Source organism: Amphibalanus amphitrite, unplaced genomic scaffold (genome assembly GCF_019059575.1).
Source record: "Amphibalanus amphitrite isolate SeventyFive unplaced genomic scaffold, NRLGWU_Aamphi_draft 001138F_arrow, whole genome shotgun sequence".
Classification (NCBI taxonomy): Eukaryota; Metazoa; Arthropoda; class Thecostraca; order Balanomorpha; family Balanidae; genus Amphibalanus; species Amphibalanus amphitrite.
This window is the reverse complement of record NW_024882632.1, coordinates 100,413-120,381: the sequence shown is the minus strand read 5'-3', so window position 1 is coordinate 120,381 and position 19,969 is coordinate 100,413. Positions and strand designations below refer to the sequence as shown.

General features: G+C 53.7%; 1 protein-coding gene across 1 annotated transcript; it reads right to left on the bottom strand.

Annotated features, from left to right (window-relative positions):
• Positions 1 to 1,563: 1,563 nt before the first annotated feature.
• On the bottom strand, positions 1,564 to 15,114 carry LOC122370507 (G patch domain-containing protein 2-like). The gene is made up of 10 exons (XM_043346157.1): positions 14,935 to 15,114; positions 10,412 to 10,640; positions 9,736 to 9,818; positions 9,245 to 9,399; positions 8,584 to 8,739; positions 6,151 to 6,270; positions 4,902 to 5,121; positions 4,370 to 4,471; positions 3,840 to 3,976; positions 1,564 to 3,470 (listed from the first exon to the last, which is right to left on the bottom strand). Exons 2-10 carry the CDS (start codon positions 10,617 to 10,619, stop codon positions 3,170 to 3,172), a joined length of 1,482 nt encoding a protein of 493 aa, XP_043202092.1. The 5' UTR covers positions 10,620 to 10,640; positions 14,935 to 15,114; the 3' UTR covers positions 1,564 to 3,169.
• Positions 15,115 to 19,969: the final 4,855 nt, after the last annotated feature.

The window sequence follows — 19,969 nt, the reverse complement described above, 5'->3', positions numbered from 1 at the left end:
GTGTCAGTCAGCGGTGTCATCAGTCAGCAGTGTCAGTCAGCGGTATCAGTCAGCTATATCAGCAATCAGCAGTGGCAGTCAGCAGTGTCAGCAGTGTCAGTCAGAAGTGTCATTCAGCAGTGTCAGCAGTGTCGGTCAGAGGTGTCAGTCGGCAGTGTCAGTCGGCAGTGTCAGTCAGCAGTGTCGATCAGCAGCGTCAGTCAGCAGTGTCAGTCAGCAATGTCGGTCAGCAGTGCCAGCAGTCAGCAGTGCCAGCAGCCAGCAGTGTCAACAGTGTCGGTCGGCAGTGTCAGTAGTGTCAGTCAGCAGTCAGCAGTGTCAGTCAGCAGTATCAGACGCCAATGTCGGTCGACTCGGCCGGTGCGGACGGCGCCGCCCTCGGCACTGGGTCACGGCCAGTGGTGAGTCAATGTCCGGCGTCACCCATCCGTCCGACTGCGCGGTCCTGCCGCAGCAGCCTGGGTCGGTACGGGGAACTGCGCCCCGGCCCCGCAGCGACCCCCCTCCCCGATCACGTAGGTCTCCGTGACGAGCGAGCCGCGCGAGTCCTTGGATGGAGACGGGAACCGCGCTGCAGCGGTGCTGCGATTACCTACCAATTACGAAACGAGTAGGTATAGGAAGGATGCCGGCCTATGGTTAGAATAGGTATTAGAGGGGACGCCGGCGTACGATACTCTCAACTCTGCTATGGAATCGTCGTAGTGCTGTTGGAAAGGTTACGCGTTCGTTGTGGGTGGGCGGCTCCTAGTGGGGTGACCTTGAGCCTGTCCCCTCCCGTCCCTACCCTCTCTCCCACCCATCTTCCTATCGGTGTCTGTTTACGGCTCTGGAGGAGGCGGACCGTGCGAGCAGTGGCGGCGGCCGGGTCGGCTCCCTGCTCCTGCACCGAGCCCGGCCGACAGAGCGGCCGCCCGGCCCCGCCCGACAGCCGCCGCCACGGTCGCTGGGCTAATGGAGGTCACCGGCGCCGCACTTCAACCAGAAACGGGCCACGTGCAGCCACAGAAGAGCTGCAAACCGGGCAGAGCACCCGACCGACACTCTGCCGCACCCGGGATGGCTCACCCATTCACCGGCCGTCAAGTCTCCCGCGAAACATCCTGCAAGCTGGGTGGTGTGGTGGCCGCATCCCATCTGTGCAAAGGCGATTCATTCAATTTGTTGCGGTAAAACATTGCAATCATGGTGTACCGTGTAACATTAAGTAATTAATTGCTACCGTGCCCCCGCTTTAATATTTTGGTGGAGTGCCTTCAAAAACAGAATAGTCTTTCACACCCAAACTTCCTGAGCCAGACAGAAACTTGATGGCAAATAGTCATATGGTCTCATCAACATCGGGCGAGTTTGGTATTCCTTGATAATGAACAAAATCCAACAGCATACCTTCAGGACACCAATATCCATAAACAGTGTTGTTCATCCTAGCCTTGGTCACAATCCTGAATCCGAAGTATCGGATCGGCAGACCACCAGCTTTCCATATAGTTGTCGCTTAAAATATAATTCTTCAAGAAGGAATGGTTGCAAGATCCGGTGCTGCAATATTACACCAGCGACTTCGTTCGCAGATGTGTATTGTCATATACGTAGTTACAATACGGCCTTCTTCTGTACATATGGACAACATTTTGATAGCCGACCGAACTGTCAAATTGTATAGAGATCAATGGCAAGCAATAATCAGGAGCGCAGCCCCTGAACGGATTGTTAGCGGACACGGTAGTGTATCGATTATTTCTCACACTCCCCACAGAAGCGCCGCCCGCACCTGCCGATCGATTTACTGGTGGGGCCTTACAGCGGCCCGGGTCACTGTGCGGTACTGGTGGGCCTTACAGCGGCCCGGGTCACTCTGTGCGGTATTGGTGGGACCTGACAGCGGCCCGGGTCACTGTACGGGCACGGCCTGGGGATCCGACTGACGTGGCCCTGTCCAGAGGTGAGTGGCCCGCCGCAGTGACTAGCTCACCAGTGGCGGACGACGAGGTTTTCAGACCAGTAGTATCTAAATGACCGCCACACCACCACCGCCGTCCGGACGTGGCGTAAAACACAACATCTACAGACGCGCTGTACACTAAGAGCAGAACATCTAGACTGGTACGGCCATATACATTGTTCAGGAATGTCACGCATGCGATGACCTGTAGAATGGCAGGGCGGCGCCGATAAATATATTGGACTGGGCTGGCTAATGGTCTTGGACCATGTTTGTCTTACAGGTTGGACCGGACTGGTTCGTGTTGAACACGGGTTGGACAGGACTGGTTCAATACTCAGACCGCTGCGGACCGGTACGTCTGTACCCGTTAGACCAGAAGAGGTGTACCGCTGTCCTTCCCTCCACTACACCGGTACACGACGCCCGGGTACCCGCTGACGGGAGACCACACCAGGCGGTCCTCCACTACACCGGTACACGACGCCCGGGTACCCGCTGACGGGAGACCACACCAGGGTGCCCGGGGCTGGCGGCAGCGCCAGTCAGGTGGTGGCGGCCGGGACCAGCCTCCAGCCGCCGCTCTACATAGCCAGAGGTAGATGCTTCACTCGCGCACGCCATTCACAACTTCACACTGCCTAGTCGCGTCACCAGACTTCAATCATAAAAATTCATACGTTAAGCCATAAATACTAATCACGGGTTTCACTCAGGTTTCGGCATAACTGTGGACCACCTTCCAGCAACCAAACACTGACTGCGCCAGCATTCTGGACTTTTTTTAAAGTGGCGGTAAAGCAGGCGAACCGTCGTCTCACCCCCAGTGTCGGCCATCTCGAGGTCCCTCCCTCCGTCCACCGTCTTACCCTCTGTTTGTCCAATGTCCACCCGTCTGTCTTCCTCAGAGTCCCCGGCGTCCACCAGTGTCTATCCCAGCCTCTCCGTCCGTCTATATCCATCCTCTGTCAGCTCCTGCGTCCGTCCCTCCCCGTCCGCCGTCTCTGTGCCCACCTTCCACCGTTCGCCGTCTATCACCAGTCTGCCTACTTCTACCCGTCCTCAGTCTCTCCCCGTCATCCATCTATCCGTACACAGTCTCTATCACTGTGTCTACCTGACGCCGTCTCTCTACGCGTCCCTCTACGTGTCCCTCCGTCTCTCCCCCCGTGCCCCCGTCCATCCCCAGTCCGGCTGGCAGTCCCTCACCCTCCGCGCCGGCGGCTACTCGGCGTCATTGGCTGGCGAGTGCGGCTCCTCGGTGGTCTGTGGACTGGACGACTCGGGCGGCACGGGCGTGTGGCCGTCGCCGCTGGTCGGTCGGCTGCAGCCGGCCTCTCCGGCGGCCAGCGGCAGCGGCTGCAGCGGCTGCAGCCACGGCACGGACGGCGCGCCGCGCGGCTCGGCCGGCACGCAGAACTGGTCCACAGACACGGACGGCGTGGTGCGCCGGCGCCGCTTCGAGTCGCCAGAGCCGCCGCGGCCCTGGTACTCGGGCGACACGAGCACGCCGCGCGTGGTCATCCTGGGGAAACGGGAGGACGCGTCATATTGGGGAGAGCAAAATAACCCATAATGCCACTTTACATACTGTTCGCTTCGTTCTATTATCCATGTTATGCTGATAACGTTGGTATTACACTTTGTATGTAAAATCTTGAATAGCGTAGATCCACCTTATAATGAGTAAAATCTTGAAGTTGGAAGTAAACTTGTCACCGCAATACAAGTCGCCTCGCATGACCACTGACCACCACGGCTGCCGGTCGGGTCCCGAGGTTCTGCTGCCGACTGATCGACTCGTACTGACCCGGTCTGAAATGACCCCGCCGACTGATCGGCTCGTACTGACCCGGTCTGATATGACCCCACCGACTGACCGACTCGTACTGACCCGGTCTTGAAGGCGCTGAAGGAGCCGGGCGCGTCCCGGCGCACTCTGAGCGAGTACAGGTTGGCCAGGTGGCCGAGCTGGTCCTCCTCGGCCTTGGCGCCGCCCGTCTGCAGGTGCACCTCCGTCTGCTGCGGGTCCTAAAGGCGGATCAGAGCCATAACGATATCAACGCTATCCGATCTGTCATTGGCCTTACCCGTGCCAAAGGAAGCACAAATTGTACGGTACATGGCAGTTCGCATGTACAACGAAAACCCTTCCCTGCCGTCCGTGTCCCTCGAAACACTCGAGCACTCTCAGACCTAGCACAACTCGGTGCCAGTCCCCTGCCACTCCCCTCTCCGTGAGGCTGACCGCTCGCCCGTACAGTCCCGTCCCGGCTGCGCTGCCACCCCGCCCCTGTGAGGCTGACTGACCAGCTGGCCGGCGCGCCGTCCGCCCGTAAAGCTCCGTCCCGGCTCCGCCGCCACCCCGCCCCTGTGAGGCTGACTGACCAGCTGGCCGGCGCGCCGTCCGCCCCGTCCACTGACCTGCAGGAAGGCGGCCACCCGGTCGTTGAGTGACGAGACGATGGAGAAGGCTGGCCGCCGGTCCCGCAGACGGCGTCGGCCGGCGCGGATCTCCCGGCTCGGCTGCGGGAGACACACAGGCGTCAGATAGTGGAGAGCCACAGTCCGACCGGGAACGGCTCATACTGCAGCTACTGACGGCGCCCACTGCAAGACCAGACTACCCTGCACTAACAGACACCAAAGACTGGATAGGTACCGCCAGAGGGGACCAGGCTACACTGACAGCAGCAGACAGCGGACAGACCGGACCAACTGCGCAGGTACCGGCAGCGGGCCGAGCAGACTGCAGACTAGCAACGAATACGGACGGCCGGGGCGGTCAGGGTCACCAAACAAATATGATCTGGGCGCAATATACTCCCCAAACATCAAACACCCGCGTCCATCATACCGTTAACACCCGCCCAGACCACCACCGCGCTGGCAGCCGCCGGGGACTGACACGGTCCGTCTGGCCATCCCTCCTGAGCCCTCCCCGAGTCGCACGCACCTTGATGGGCCCGGAGCGGCCGGAGGCGGCGGCGGCGGCGGCGGCGGCTGCGGGCCGGGCGGGCCGGGCGGTCCGCTCGGGCGGCTCGTCGGCCGGCTCGTGGTACCAGTCCGACTGTTCGTCGTCGCCCTCCCGTCCCTCGTCGTTGGTGTAGACGCCCGGGTCGTCCAGGCCGTCCGACTCGCCGGCAGAGCTCAGGCTGCTGCTGCTCAGCATGTCCCTGAGCAAGGAGAGAGCGGACAGAGGGTCAGCGGCAGGAGCGGGGAGAGAGGGTCAGCGGCAGGAGCGGGGAGAGAGGGTCAGCGACAGCAGACGGGACAGAGGGTCAGCGGCAGGAGCGGGGAGAGAGGGTCAGCGGCAGGAGCGGGGAGAGAGGGTCAGCGGCAGGAGCCGGGACAGAGGGTCAGCGGCAGCAGACGGGACAGAGGGTCAGCGGCAGGAGCGGGGAGAGAGGGTCAGCGGCAGGAGCCGGGAGAGAGGGTCAGCGACAGCAGACGGCTGGAGAGAGTCAGCGAAAGGGACCAGGGGCGGCAAAAGCTCAGCAGTAGGAACCAGGATTGGCAAAGTCAGCGGCAGAACCAGGGGTGGCCTGGGACCGCACTGGTGGCACTATGGCACGGGGTGGCCTAGGAGTGGTTTAGGGGCGGCCCAGGGCCTCTGGGTGGTCGTGTTTCGGCAGCAGCCATCCATTCACAGTTAGTTCAGCATATCAGCCAGACATCAGGTATCCCTCGCGGCTACCTCAGAATCACGGTGGGGTGTAAATGCCCGACTGACGAAGTAAGCTACCCGCCCGCGCAGTATGTCAGTTACCCACTCGTGCAGCCGGTCGGTCTGTCGGTTACCCACCCGTGCAGCCGGTCGGTCTGTCGGTTACCCACCCGTGCAGCCGGTCGGTCTGTCGGTTACCCACCCGTGCAGCCGGTCCGTCTGTCGGTTACCCACCCGTGCAGCCGGTCGGTCTGTCGGTTACCCCCCCCCCCCCCGTGCAGCCGGTCGGTCAATCACCCACCCGTCCAGTATGTCAGTTGCCTACCCGTGCAGCCGGTCGGTCTGTCCGTTACCCACCCGTGCAGTATGGCAGTTACCCCCGTGCTGCACGGGGTCTGTCAGTTACCCACCCGTGCAGCCGGTCGGTCTGTCCGTTACCCACCCGTGCAGCCGGTCGGTCTGTCAGTTACCCACCCGTGCAGCCGGTCGGTCTGTTAGTTACCCACCCGTGCAGCCGGTCCGTCTGTCGGTTACCCACCCGTGCAGCCGGTCGAGGTCGCTGCACTCCATCTCCTCCTGGTCCTGCAGTGGCCGGCGCGGCGGGAACATGCCGCCCTCCTTACGGTCACACTTGCGCTTCCACATCCGACGCAGCGACCTGAAACGGCCGCCCGTCCGTCAGACGGGGGAGGGGGAGGAGCGGCCGGTCCGTCAGGCTAGGTCCATCAGACGGGGGATGGGGACACGACCAGCCAGCCACACGCAGCCATTCGGGGTAAGGGGCGGCCGGTCCGTCAGACAGGGAGATGGGGACTGAGCGTCCCACGCCGAAGCTGGCTGACCGCACATCTCATTGCTGGTGCGACGTCCCAATGGTATAGCAACACAGCTTAGTATGACTAAAATCAGTCGCAGACGATGTTAGCTTCAGGAGAAGGAAAAATGTTTGGAAAATGCAGGTCAACGTTACCGACACATCACAGAATATTACGACCCATGAATCGTAGTCCTTGACCTTGTCTGATTAATGTCACAGCTCACAACACGTAAGTTATTGAGGTTCATCGACAAACATGACACCTTGAAGTTAATTGACACTCTGTTCTAAGATTCCAACATTCCAAGACGCGCATCGGGCACCGAAAGATTTCCCGTCTCCCGGTGACATAGTCCAGCCGCCGCACAGTGGGCCGATATGCCATTCTAGCGCGACAGGGCCTGAATCTTCGAACGGAACCCTTGGTTTTTCGCGAGTAATTCGCGTAAAAAGCGGCCGATCGCAACGAAACTTTCAGTACCCTCGCGATAACTACTTTTACAGCTAACCTGAAAATGTCATGACCCTGACCTTAATGATCTTTGATCTGTGACCTTCTTTCGAGACCATGTTTGGCCGGAATCGCGATTCAGCGTATGTCGGCTCGCATTAGCCGCGGGTTTGCAGTCTTTTCTTGGTTTAAAGCGTTCAAACATGGGATATTATGCTGCTCTAATGCATTAGGGTGGGTGTCAAGGTCACCAGAAGGTCAGTTAAGGTCACTGACCTTTGATGAACTTGGTTCACTTTTTCGAGTTTTACATGTTTCTAGGGTAGTTTTTGGAGCTGAATTCGAATCTAGCAACCATTTGAACATTTACTATGTAGATTTGGTGCCTTCCGAACATGTTACAAAGCTGTCAGAGGCGGTTGCCACCTACTGCAAATACCCGGCCAAACCCTTACTGATTGACCTGACCTGACCTGACCCGACCTGGCCTAAATGTATGAAGACATCATGTATGATCGTAAATAACATTATATTCGTGATCAGCACCCAAAAAAACTCATAGCAGCCACCCTTTACGACGTTCTAACAGGTCCCGATTTTCCCGACTTTTGGGTTATTGACCTGACCTGGAAGGTCAACCGATGACCTAGGACCTTACAATTGGGTATCATCAGCTTCCTCTTGTCACGGGCAACACGCTCGTCTTTTCCGCGAAGCTCTAGCTCGATCAGGGGCGAAGCGGTGGGGTGGGGTCCAACGGACTCCTTATATACGTTCGTGGCTGGAAAAACACCACTAGGGGCGAGGGTTGAGCCAAATCTGAGGGTTTATTTCAGAAAGACCGCTAAAAGAGCAATTGAATGCACTTTGCCGCGACGATGTACCTCTATTGGTCCCCGAGGTATGGGCCGATTTTCGAGAAATGTTGATATATGCAACATTTTACCTTTGATGACCTCTGGTGACGTGACATTTGACCTGACCTAGAAATGACTGATTACTCCATCTGGAATTTCGAGCGCTCTTTCGAATGCCACTTATTACGTGTCGCTATGTGGCCCAAGAGCCGAGTTAGAAGGGGAGTGTTCAATCAACACCTCCCGGCCCGGCGCGTTTGACGCCGAGCACCGGTCCGGCGCGGGTTGATGTTTGGCTGCTACATCCAAAGTCGCAAAAAGTCGCAAAAAATGACTGTTGGATCTTGTAGTGCAATGAATGATCGACATGTAGCGAGATTTTCGAAGCGGTACTCTGCGGTACTTTTTTTAAAAGTCTATTTGTGTGTGACATCAATTATGTAAAATTATATTTTTGTCTTTAAATCTTTGCGGTGCCAATACATCATAACCAAGTATGAGTTCGCCATTTTCATGTGGTTATGTGTGTTCTGCAGACCCGGAGCTATCGTTTGATGTATATAAATGTGGAATTCCTCCTCAAATTGTGATTGTTTTCGTGGATCAAAGATACGTCGTCGAAGAGTGCGGGGACGAGTTCGGTCCAAACGATTCCGAAGTTCGTGTTTAAGCTGAGTTTTCGCCATGAAATAGCAATTGTGTTGGAAAACAAAGACCACAGCAATGTAATATGATCATTTTTGAACAAATTGGTATAGGTTTCATTGCACATCCACAAAGTTCGATTTTTTACCCATGTCGTGCTAGACCTGGCGACCGGCCCAGTGTGCGCCGTGCCGCTCTCACCCGTGTCTGGGGTCGCTGTAGCCGTCTTGCATCTTGGAGCGCTTCCGGCTGAGCTCGGAGACAGAGCCGGCGCCGGCGCCCGGCGGCAGGCCCACCGAGGACGTCGACGGCTGCGACATCTCGCTGTCCAGCGCCATACGCTTCAGCTTCCGCTTCCTGGCGGCAGACGGCAGCGGTGCAGCTGACCACAAGGCAGGCCAAGGTCACGCGAGCTGCTGGACACAGCGTTTTCGTTCCGGGTGTCATCGATGGGGACAAAGTGAGCGTCCCTGTCCACCGCCGATGGAGTCAGAGGGATCTTCTTCGGGACAGCTTCACCTGGGTGGACCCACAGCCGGCAGCTGCTGATCTCAGTACACACAGCACGGATAAACCGCTCACACACACGCTGAACTCGGCATATACGGACCATCCTGACTGTACTTAATACCGCTCACCGACTCATCGCCTCCCCATAGCAACGGCACTATCACTGGCCCCACAACATACAGACCGACACCACTCCCCGGTCTAGTCTGTACACACAGAGGGACTGCACTGACCTCAGTATACACAGACCGACACCACTCACCGGTCCCTGTACAGAGGGACTGCACTGACCTCAGTATACACAGACCAACACCTGCACCGGTCTCTGTACACACGCAGGGACCGCACCGACCTGCGCTGCAGCCGTGCCGGCGAGAAGTTCTCGTTGACCGAGTCGGACTCGCCGAGCGGGCCGGCCAGGCAGGCGGTGGCCGACAGCCGGTGGCGCTGGGTGCGCCGGCTGTGAGACAGGATCCCCGCCGTGCTCACCATCTCATCCGAGTCGCTCTGTCCGCAGACAGAGCCAGAGAGCGGTTAGACTCAGCCCGAACACCGGACGGCACCTTCGGCACTGGCGAGCGATCACAGAGCAGGGGCTCACAGCCGTCGATAGCGGGCATTCCTGCATATGAAAGGACGTTAAACGATTCACCTCTGAATTCTGCCCTGGTTATGGCTTAAAGGATAGGCGCGTGACTATTTGCATAATTTCATAGATAACGGCAGTCCAGGGCAGCATCTCCCAGTGCCGGAGCTCCGACAGATCACAGCCGCTGCTCCCACGCACGTCTCGGTGAGGGCCCCCCCCCCCCCGTCCTGCGCCCACCGGTGCGGGCCACTCACCACCTGGACGCTGGAGATCTGCCGCTCGGTGGACAGGTGGGCCTCGCCCACCGAGCTGCCAGAGTCCTCGCTGTAGGCGCGCGCTGCCGACGGCGGTACAAACGGGGTTAGTTACACTGCACAACAGGGCCAGACGGGCGGCGGACAGGGACAGGGTCAGACCGCAGCAGTACAAGGTCAGACTGCAGCAGTGACAAGGTCAGACCGCAGCTGTGACAAGGTCAGACTGCAGGTAAATAGAGATGAAATGCAGTCGAAATAGATCGGGCAATGTTGGCCGGACGATTTAGAATCCGAGAGGAAGATTAAACAAGTGGGATGATAATACGGGTGAGTTTCTTCGCTGTCTGGTTTTCACAATTAATATAATTTGAATGTCGAAATGCGCCTTGGATGGTGCCCACGGCCCACAATTGTAGGGCCGAAATCTGCCGAAAATGAAAGTGACTACAATGAATCGGCAATAGCTCGTTTTGTTCCAGACTAAATCAAGCAAAAAGAAATTACAAACGATGTAAAATAGTAGTGGAAAGAAACACCTTCCTCCAGTTGTGGTAGGTGGGCCACTAACGCGGGGCTCCGGACAGGAGAGATGAAAGAATATCTCACACGGTCGCCGTACAGGACGGATGGGTCACTCATGCAGTGCGCCGCACAGGGAAGATGGGTCACTCACGCGGGGCGCCGGACAGAGTGCCGGCCGAGCGTGAGCGGCGCCGCCAGCCGCGCCGCCGCCGATGGGACGACGAGGAGCTCTCCTCGAGCGCGTGGCTGAGGTCTCGCACGAGCGCCTCCATGCTGCGGCGTCCGCGCTGGCGCCGCTCCGGACCGCCGGCCCGCAGCACGTGCAGCCGCTGCAACCTCCGTATCAGACTGGGGTCCATCGGCGCCGCCCCATGCAACCACTGCCAGAGCAACAGCAGCACATTAGAAAATAAAAAGTAAGTGAAACCAAATCAAAATATCCATACCTATAAGCTTATTTTTGCACATATCAGTTTCCTAGAAACATTTGCCACACCAATGAAAAAAAAAATATCCAGCATTCTCCTATTACCAGCTCAGAATTCAGAGCTCATCACCATGCAACAAGTTTCTAACAGCATCAAATTACATCAGTTATGTCGACTTCAATGCCAATCTGTAAATAACTTGAAAGATTCAAAAAGGGGAAGTACAGTCACATTTCAGTGCAACGATGGGCTTCGTTGAAATATTAAATTGAGATAGTTCATTCATGAATGACTCTACACAAACGCGCACGCGCTCGCACGCACGCACACGCAAGCACACGTGCCATGCCCGGGTTCCGGACAAAAAGTCAAATGATAAAAGGTAAAAGGATGATTAGTCAAGAGACATTACGTCAAAAGCAGGAAGTCAAAAATCTTAAAAGTCAACAGGTAAAAGGTCAACAAAGAGGAAAGTCAAAAGGCAAAAAGTCAAAAAGGATAAAACGTCAAAAGATAAAAAGTGAAATTGCCAAAAAGTCAATGAACAAAAAGTCAACTAGCATAGAAGTCAAAAGACAAAAAGTCAAATGGACATAAGGTCAAAAGACAAAAAGTAAAAACGGCAAAAAATCAAATTGCCAAAAAGTAAAAAGGACAAAAGTCGAAAGACAAAAAGTGAACAGGACATAAAGTCAAAATCCAAAAAACCAAAAGGACAGAAAGTCAAAAGGACAAAAAGTCAAAAAACAAGTCAACCGGGCATGAAGTCAAAATAAAAAGTCAAAAGGTCAAAAAGTCAAAAAGACATAAAGTCAAAGTCCAAAAAGTCAAAAGGACAAAAAAATCAAAGGGACAAAAAGTCAAAAGGACAAAAAGTGAAGAGGACAAAGGTCAAAAGACGAAAAGTCAACAGGACATTAAGTCAAATTACGAAAAATCCAAAGGAAAAAAACCAAAATCCAAAAACTCAAAAGGACAAGTCAAAGAGACAAAGTCAATGACACCTGGATCATCAGTCACCGCGACTCAGCTGGTCACACGGGCATGCTTGGCAGTGAAATCTGACACACATCCGTTGACACTTACGTGCTAGGTGGTCGCTCGCTCGCATCGTAAGGTTGTCATGAGGCAGCGTTACATGATCCTTCGAGACAACTGGCTGTCCCATGCGCAGTTTACTGGAATTATTTCAACAAATATAGTAACCCGGAATGTTATTGATACGAAAGGTTCGCTTGTTCAAATTTCCTATATTGTGTACGTGTAGGGAGACGTTTCTTATCAATTGATTCCGTCACGGGTTCTATAAGCGATTTCACACTTTTATTATAGTTCAAGCGTATTGTATGGTACAATTGGTACAATAGTAAAGCGCGTCGTTTCTTTTAGATAGGTGGAAGTTGGAACGAGAGGCAATTGTGTGATTGTCGGATTGTCCTGCCTTGAAAGGAACGCTCATATCAGCATCAACAGACAACAACCTGTTAATATTTACGGACTGCATACAATTAAGGTGACCAATTTTCATCGAAAGGTACGGACTGCATACAATTAAGGTGACCAATTTTCATCGAAATGCATAGGTCAATTAACACGCGCAGTGGAAGGGTTGCGAGTACTACGCCCAGTGGAAGGGGGGCGGATGTCGCCCCCCCCCCCCTAAGATCTCAGCTCCCACTGAAGCTAGAAAGATGAAATTTGAAGGGTAGGTGGGGGCCCAGGGGAACTCTGTTGTGTGTGAATTTCATGACCCTAGGTCAATATCTTCAAGGTCAAATGAGGTCAAAAGTGGTCAAATCTGTCATATTAGCGAATTTTTTGCGTTTACACGCCGATAACTCAAAAAGTTACCGACCGATTTTCTTTTTCCTCCTTTCACTATACGAAAGAACATACATTTGTGAGTATGTATGGCGAATTTCTTGTTAATCCAACAATAAACATGGCAGTTAGAACTTAGAAGCCTGCTAAGCGTAAGATGTCGCCGGCTGAAGCGGGATCGGCGGACGCGGGAAACGCGGCAATCACAATTTTGTGTTTACATACTCATAACTCAAGTTTTTACCGGCCGATTTTCAAAATTCTTTGACCATAAGATTGCCTGTACATTTCTTAGTCTTCTCACAGAATTTGACGCGAATCGAATATAATCAGCGGTAAGGAGCGCGATGTAAAGACGGAACCGTCCCGCCCCGGCACAGTCTACAATTCAGGCGGCGCGTAACGGCTAGCGCCGGCCGCCGCGCCGCCGCGGCGGCAGGATGTTTGAATTTACACCGCTATTACTAGAAAAGTTGTGACCCGATTTTTTTATTTCTTGCACGAGAAGATCCGCAGTTCAATTCTGGACAGGTAGCCAAAATTTCACATTAATATCATGTTTGCGGCGCGAGTTATTGTCGAAAAACAGGAGGGGTGGGCGAAATCCGCCCCCCCCCCTTCCACTGCGCGTGTTAAGTTATCGAGATGCGATTGCTAAAACACATTTTTTTAGGACCTAGGAGCTGTGACGTGCAAAGAGAGGTGACAAGTATAGCGCATTGTGGCCACCAGTTACTGTCCCTCTCTTTCATCTTCGCCTCCGCCGGCCGCCCTACGTCTCCTTATCGGAACTGCCCCCCCCCCCCTCCCGCCACCAGCAGGCACAGTACGCCAACTTTATATAGATAAGTTCACATTCCCAATATACTTTTCAAAGCAAAGTAAAAATAGGTAGGAGCGTTCTTATCGGTAGTGTCGGGGCACGCACGGGGACGCGCCGAGACGCGCTATGCGGTGCAGCCGGCGCCCAGCGGGCGGCGCGGCGGCCGGGGATCAGGTGGCCCGGCGCGGGTCAGTCGCCGACCGGAGCTGAGACGCGGGCTGCGGCGTACTTGTACCGACTTATTAAACGACTACTGTTAAAGACTACTTTTTGCTGTTGACTACATTTTGCGCATCAACTTTTCGCGCACCTATAATTAACTATTTGCTTGTTGACTTTTTGTGTGTTGACTTTTAGCGTGTTGATTTTAAGCATGTTGACTTTTAGCGTGTTGACTTTTAGCATGTTGACCTTTCGCATGTTGACTTTTAGCGTGTTGACTTTTAGGCGTGTTGACTTTTCGCGTCTTGACTTTTTGCGTGTTGACTTTTTGCGCGTTGACATTTTGCGTGTTGACTTTATGCGTGTTGACTTTTAGCGTGTTGACTTTTAGCACGTTGACTTTTTGACATGTCGGCTTTTTGTCTCTTTGACATTATGTCTTTTGACTTCTTGCATGTTGACGTTTAGCTTGTTGACTTCTGGCGTGTTGACTTTTTGGCAGGTTGACTTTTTGTTCATTTGACATTTTGTCCTTTGACTTCTTGCGATGTTGACTTTCTGTCTGTTGACTTAATGTCCTTTGACTTTTTATCCGTTTACTTTTAACGTTTTGACTTTTCATCCGGGAATCGCCATGCCCCGTGCGCCGTCGGCACATGGTGCAGACCGCCGCGGGGGCCGGTGCACCGCTTGTGCGGGCACTGCTGGCATGCCACAGAGGGGAGACGGCCGATCAGGTGCAGGTATTGAAGCGCGCCTTCATCTATTGCTCCTAAACGGCGTCCTCTCGGTCCTCTCCGGGGATGGGGAGCAGCAGCGTGCTCCCTAAGAGCGGTCGGAGCGGTTAGTTCGCTTCCATACCAATCCCCTCAACGAGATTGAAGGCCTTTCGGCCTCACCTGGGAAGGCCTCACCTCACCTCCTCTAAGTAGACTCAGGGTGGCTCGCAAGTTGCAATCGGGGCGCAGGAATTCTTATCCCGACCTGAATAGTCTCGACCTAATAGTCCGCAGGGAAAATCGAATCTGCTGCGAGATTAACCAGTGTGCTGAAAAACTTGGTGACTGCCATTTGCTGAAAATTCTGCAGCTGCCATGCAGCAAAAAATTTGGTGACCAGTCGATGAGTCAACCACCATATGCGGAATTTGGCACGAGGTTACGCCAGACTATGCTTAATTAATATTTGGTGCAATCCCACCATGTCGCCAGACATTTTCAACATAATGTGTATTTTCCCAATCCAAGTCTGGCTCTCAATGGCATGTCTTTAAGTCTCTATGAGCCAGGGTTTGTATTTTGTACTTATCTTCCATCTCTTTCTTGACATTATGTACCCTGCCGCCCTGCCTGACGATTCAAGCAGGTGTCTAATTAATTCATACCAAAAATGAGTTTATTCATATCATGAACAACATACCTACAGTAACACAGTTCTCACCTTAACCTTGACGATCTATCTTGTGGACACCAAACCAAAGCAAAGTGCGTTTGTTGTGCTTCTAAGCAATATTACTAGTTGAAAAGACTGGAACAGCCAGCAACTTCAGTCAGCTCCAACTCCCAGATACATAAAAATAAGAGCAATGGTATTTTCATCACGGAGTTCTATCATCACTTGCTATAGCCCAAGGCTATATAAACCGGCCCCCTCCCAACAGATATGGCAGCCCGAGCTAGTCTTGGGATACAGAGCATACTAGGTCCATAGACTGCAATGATAAATTTGTGATTTTTAGGACGGTTTACTGGAAAATTCTTGACAGAAACTGGGAAAGTCGAGATCCTATCTTGTTGGAAATTTCATGTTCTTTTGTCGCTTTTGGAAGTGTTTTTTGATTTGGGACTGCTAAATCGTGTTCCCAAGAGACAGAAGGTAACCATGTTTTACGTTGAGTCAATGGTAGAATTCTGATCTACTACGCTCAATTTATTTGTCATCTTGTACGAAATAACTAACTGTATTGCACTTTTGAAAAGTTCATAAGTAGTTCAATGTTTTGTCTGTAGACTACTTTTCGATTGCATGCGAGGAAATGATGTTCCCAAGCCTTTGAAAATAGGCATATGCCTCAGCAGCGGGTTCGAATCCCAGCGCGATCAATGTTTTTGTGTATGTAATGGGTGGGAGAAACGCAGGCAAACGAAATATTTGAGAAATGGGAGGCAAACGAAATAAGGGCTACGAAGCAGGGCTGCGGAGTCGATGGATTTTCGGCGACTCCGACTCCGACTCCGACTCCGGCTTTCAAAAACCAGCTCCGACTCCGACTCCGACTCCGGGCAGAATTGTCGACTCCGACCGACTCCAACTCCCGACTCCGACTCCGCAGACCTAGCAGGGCTGCGGAGTCGACAGATTTTCGGTGACTCCGACTCCGACTCCGGCTCGGGTTTCTAAAATCGACTCCGACTCCGACTCCGACTCCGGTCACAACTGTCGACTCCGACCGACTCCGACTCCGACTCCGACTCTGCAGCCCTGCTACGAAGTCTATGGATTTTCAGTGACTCCGACTCCGACTCCGGCTTTCAAAAACCAGCTCCGACTCTAATTCCAACTCCGGACAGAACTGTCGACTCCGACCAGGGGTGGAGATCTGTCAAAATGTCAGGGGGGGGGGGTCCAGGCCGGGCAGATGGAGGCGGGCTGGATGCAGTACCATTGACTTACATAGCAGTAATTCGTTTTCAGGGGGGTCCTGACCCCCCCCCCCCCCCCCGAGATCTCCACCTCTGACTCCGACCGACTTTACAGCCCTGCCAGGTCTGTGGAGTCGCTAGATTTTTGGTGACTAGCGACTCCGACTCCAGCTCCAGTTTCCAAAATCGACTCCGACTCCGGCCATAGCTGTCGACTCCTACCGACTCCGACTCCGCAGCCCTAAAATTTATATATCCTGCTTTCGAATGGTTCATCTCTAGAACGGGTTCAATTAATATTTTGTGCGCCCGCCTACGACATCCTGTAAAACGCGAATTCACAACGGGTGGAGCTGACGATCACCCCCCACTAGAGGATTAACTTCTATGGAACCTAGAAACGCCAAATGTTCGGCATTGGTGACAACCCTTATGTTGTTACCTCCGTGTTAGATTGACGACTATCCCTATCAATTTTCTCTTTTATAATAACTACAACATTTAATGTACTTCAGGTCACCAATCAATGTTTCGCTTAGGTAGCTTTTTGGCGCCCGGCATACACCTTAAACATGGTCACAAAGGTATGTAGCTTTAAAACATTATGCATTGACTTCACAAAATAAGAATCATTCTCAAACTGTGCCGGAAGCGTAGCTCAAACTACTAGTTAGGTCCCTCAAACGATATGGGTTTGCAATTTGCATGGACACCTCCGATAAGTATCAGCACGTTTTTATGCCCGTGAAAACATTTTGCCTCCTCTTGATCCTGAATCGGTGTCATAAACGGCATACACACGCTCAAAACGTCCCCCATCTTCAGACCTGAACCGTCAACCACGATGCCGGCACCTCTCCGGTTAGATGCCATAGGATACTCAAGAAACGCGATATGTCGCTCATAAACCATAATCCAAAATCACGGGGTCGGGAACTCTGTGATATTTTCCTCATTTGCACATTCGCACAATCATTAACGGCCGAGGACACCCATTCATTTACACTTAGGTACATTTATAATCACGAAGGATCGAGGACACCCACATATATAGGTGCATCTATAAGTGGGCGATGATGTCGAATCAATGAGTGCATTTAGCAAAGAAGAAGACAAATGACATCGCTAAGACAAATGCTACAGCAGGAGCAACACACATTGGCACTCATTAGAGCTAACGGACACGTCCGAGATCATTGGCAGTAGCAAATACAGCCTTTAGCAACACATGCTTCAGGAAACCTTTACCACAAGAATGAGATATGAAATTCCACACCAGAAACGTTAACAGCCCGACGTGACATCAAGTAGCGCCATGAACCAAACAATACGTTCTATTAAACAGACGATCACAGTCATCGCACTCACACAATGAAGCTCACCATCTCCCGCAAGTCCACGCCCTTAGGACGGCACATACTGGCGACGCTTCCTTCCCTCCCGTTGCGCGTTCGAGCTCACTCGGGCTCGGTGCTTAGTGTTCAGCCTCTGCAGCTCTATGAAAGTCCGCACGCGCGCGAAGACCCGGCGGACTTGAGGCGACGTCGCGTACCGGAACTTGGACTCCAGAACCGCCTCGAAGTCGCGAACCACTCCGGGCCTTCGGCTGAGACCGTCCGGCTCCATACAGTGGTGCACAGAGAAGGCGGCGTCCATCTGGTCAAAGACGTCCATGAAGTCAGCCGTGGGCACGGTCAGCCCGCCCAAGCTTTTCAGCCGCGTCCACAGGGCTCCCATCGGCTCGTCCTGTTCAGCGCCGGAGGACGCCGCTGCCGCTCCGTCTTCGGCCGACCGCTTCCGCGACACGTAGCCTGCGACGTATACCTTAGCGCTATCTCTGGCCGACACGCCCGTCTCCAGATCTCTGGCGCCGGTGACTGCTCTGGAGGCGGGCGGTGCGGCGGCTGGCGCAGGCACCGACCTGAGCAGCTCCTCCATTTCGGCCAGTTCCGCTTCGAGGTTGTCATCGGCTTCCGGCTGGTGTTGGCTCGGAGCGAACTCCCGCAGGTCGGCGGCCATCTCGTCATCCAGGGCAGACTGACTCAGCTCCTGCTCTAGTGGCGCCAGCTGCGCCAGCCAGTCGGGGTCCCGGTCGTCCGCCTCCTCTCCGCTGCTAGGCACCGCCGGGGCAGGCGCAGTCGGACCGGCGCCGCTCAGCGGTCGTACTCCGCGCTGGATGGCGAACAGCAGCGTGAGGAGGCGCAGCCTGGAGCGTACTTCGGTCGGCGTCGGGTTGAGGTTCGACCCGCCGCCGCTGCGCACCATTCCGAAGAATCCCTCGAGTCTGTCCTGACTCAGTCGGCGCGTTAGAAGATAGGTCTGCTCTCCGAACTTGGCCTTCAGGTCCTGGAGCAGGCCACGGACTGAGGACACGGAGAGGATGATCCCCTTCTGGAAGGGGAGGAGGGCATCCTTCCGCGGACACACTCGCAGTTCTCGGGCCTCCTTCTCCAGCGCAGTCAAGGCGGACTCCTGCTCAGTGGTGCCGCTGTAGCCTCGCCGCAGGGGCTTGACGTCCTTGGGGTGGATGGCGTTCAGGACATCCATGCCCGAGTCCAGGACGCGCAGTGCACGCACCTCCTCCCGCCGTCCGAGGTGACGCTCGATGGCCAGAGCGACGGTGGCGCTCAGCAGCTCCATGGCCGGGCGCACCTTCTGTCGGGCCATGTTCTTCACCTGCAAAAAAAGTTTATGCCAATCATTCCTTCATCATTATTTTAGGTGAAAATGAAACGACGAAATTGAGCGATTGCGTAAAACGGCTTTTATTAGATGTTTTAGACATTCTGACTTCACATATCTACTCATCCACCAGAAATAATTCAATTAAATTAGCCCGCGCCGTGTTGGTGGCCTGACTTTTCCGTGTCATGCTCGGGGGGTCACGCCCCCCCCCCCCATCTAACTGGGCTCCTGGGCCACGTAGCGACACGCAGTAAGCGGCAATCGAAGGAGCGTCAAAAATATTGGCCAAAATGCTCGGTCATTTTTAAGGTCAGGTCACTAGAGGTCATCAAAGGTCAAATTGTCTAATTCAACAATTTTCGAAACACTATACGGCTAACTCGGGAACCAACAGAGCTATAGCGCCGCGGAAAAACGCATTAGAAAGCTCGTTCAACGTTCTTTCGCCGCCATGTCCTCAGATTTGACCTCAGGTCAACGGTTTAGCCTAAAGAGGGCAAAAACTCTAAATATAGACGTTTTCACGAACAAAGTTTTTCGGTAAAACTTTTGACTCCAGAGAGTCAGACATTTCTTTTGCCAGCATCGTGTTCCCCTCGTCGAGACGGGTCGAATGAACAGTTGACCTTGAAAGGTCATTTTGAAAAGTTGACCTCAGGTTAACGGCATGACCTGACCGGAAAAGTTCACGTTGCATATCAGTCGATCCGTATCGTCGAGCTGAACACATCTGACGTTTTTGACCGCTCTAGCACGTCTTTATCAAAAGTTATTGTCGAAAAACTGCTGGTGACCTTTCATGACCTGAGATGACCTCAGGAGCATTCAGAGGGGTCTTAGGTATTAGGTGCAAGTTCCCGATTCAGTGTGTCACGTTTACCTCTGAACTGATGCAGAGTTTGTTGATGTCTACATGGTAACTCAAGCGTGCTAGTAGCGGCCGTGAAACACCGCCCTGGCGTTGAGAGCCGGGTTCGAGTCACTACGGGCGCTCACATTTGTTTCTAATTGGTAATATGGCCTGTGGTCAGTGGCAGTGGTCGCGTTACAGGCCAGATAAAGTCGGTGAGCGGGGTGGGCCGCGTTCAGCTCCAATATTCGACTGTAAATTGTGCCGTTGACACGAAATTTTCCGATCGGGTGGTCAT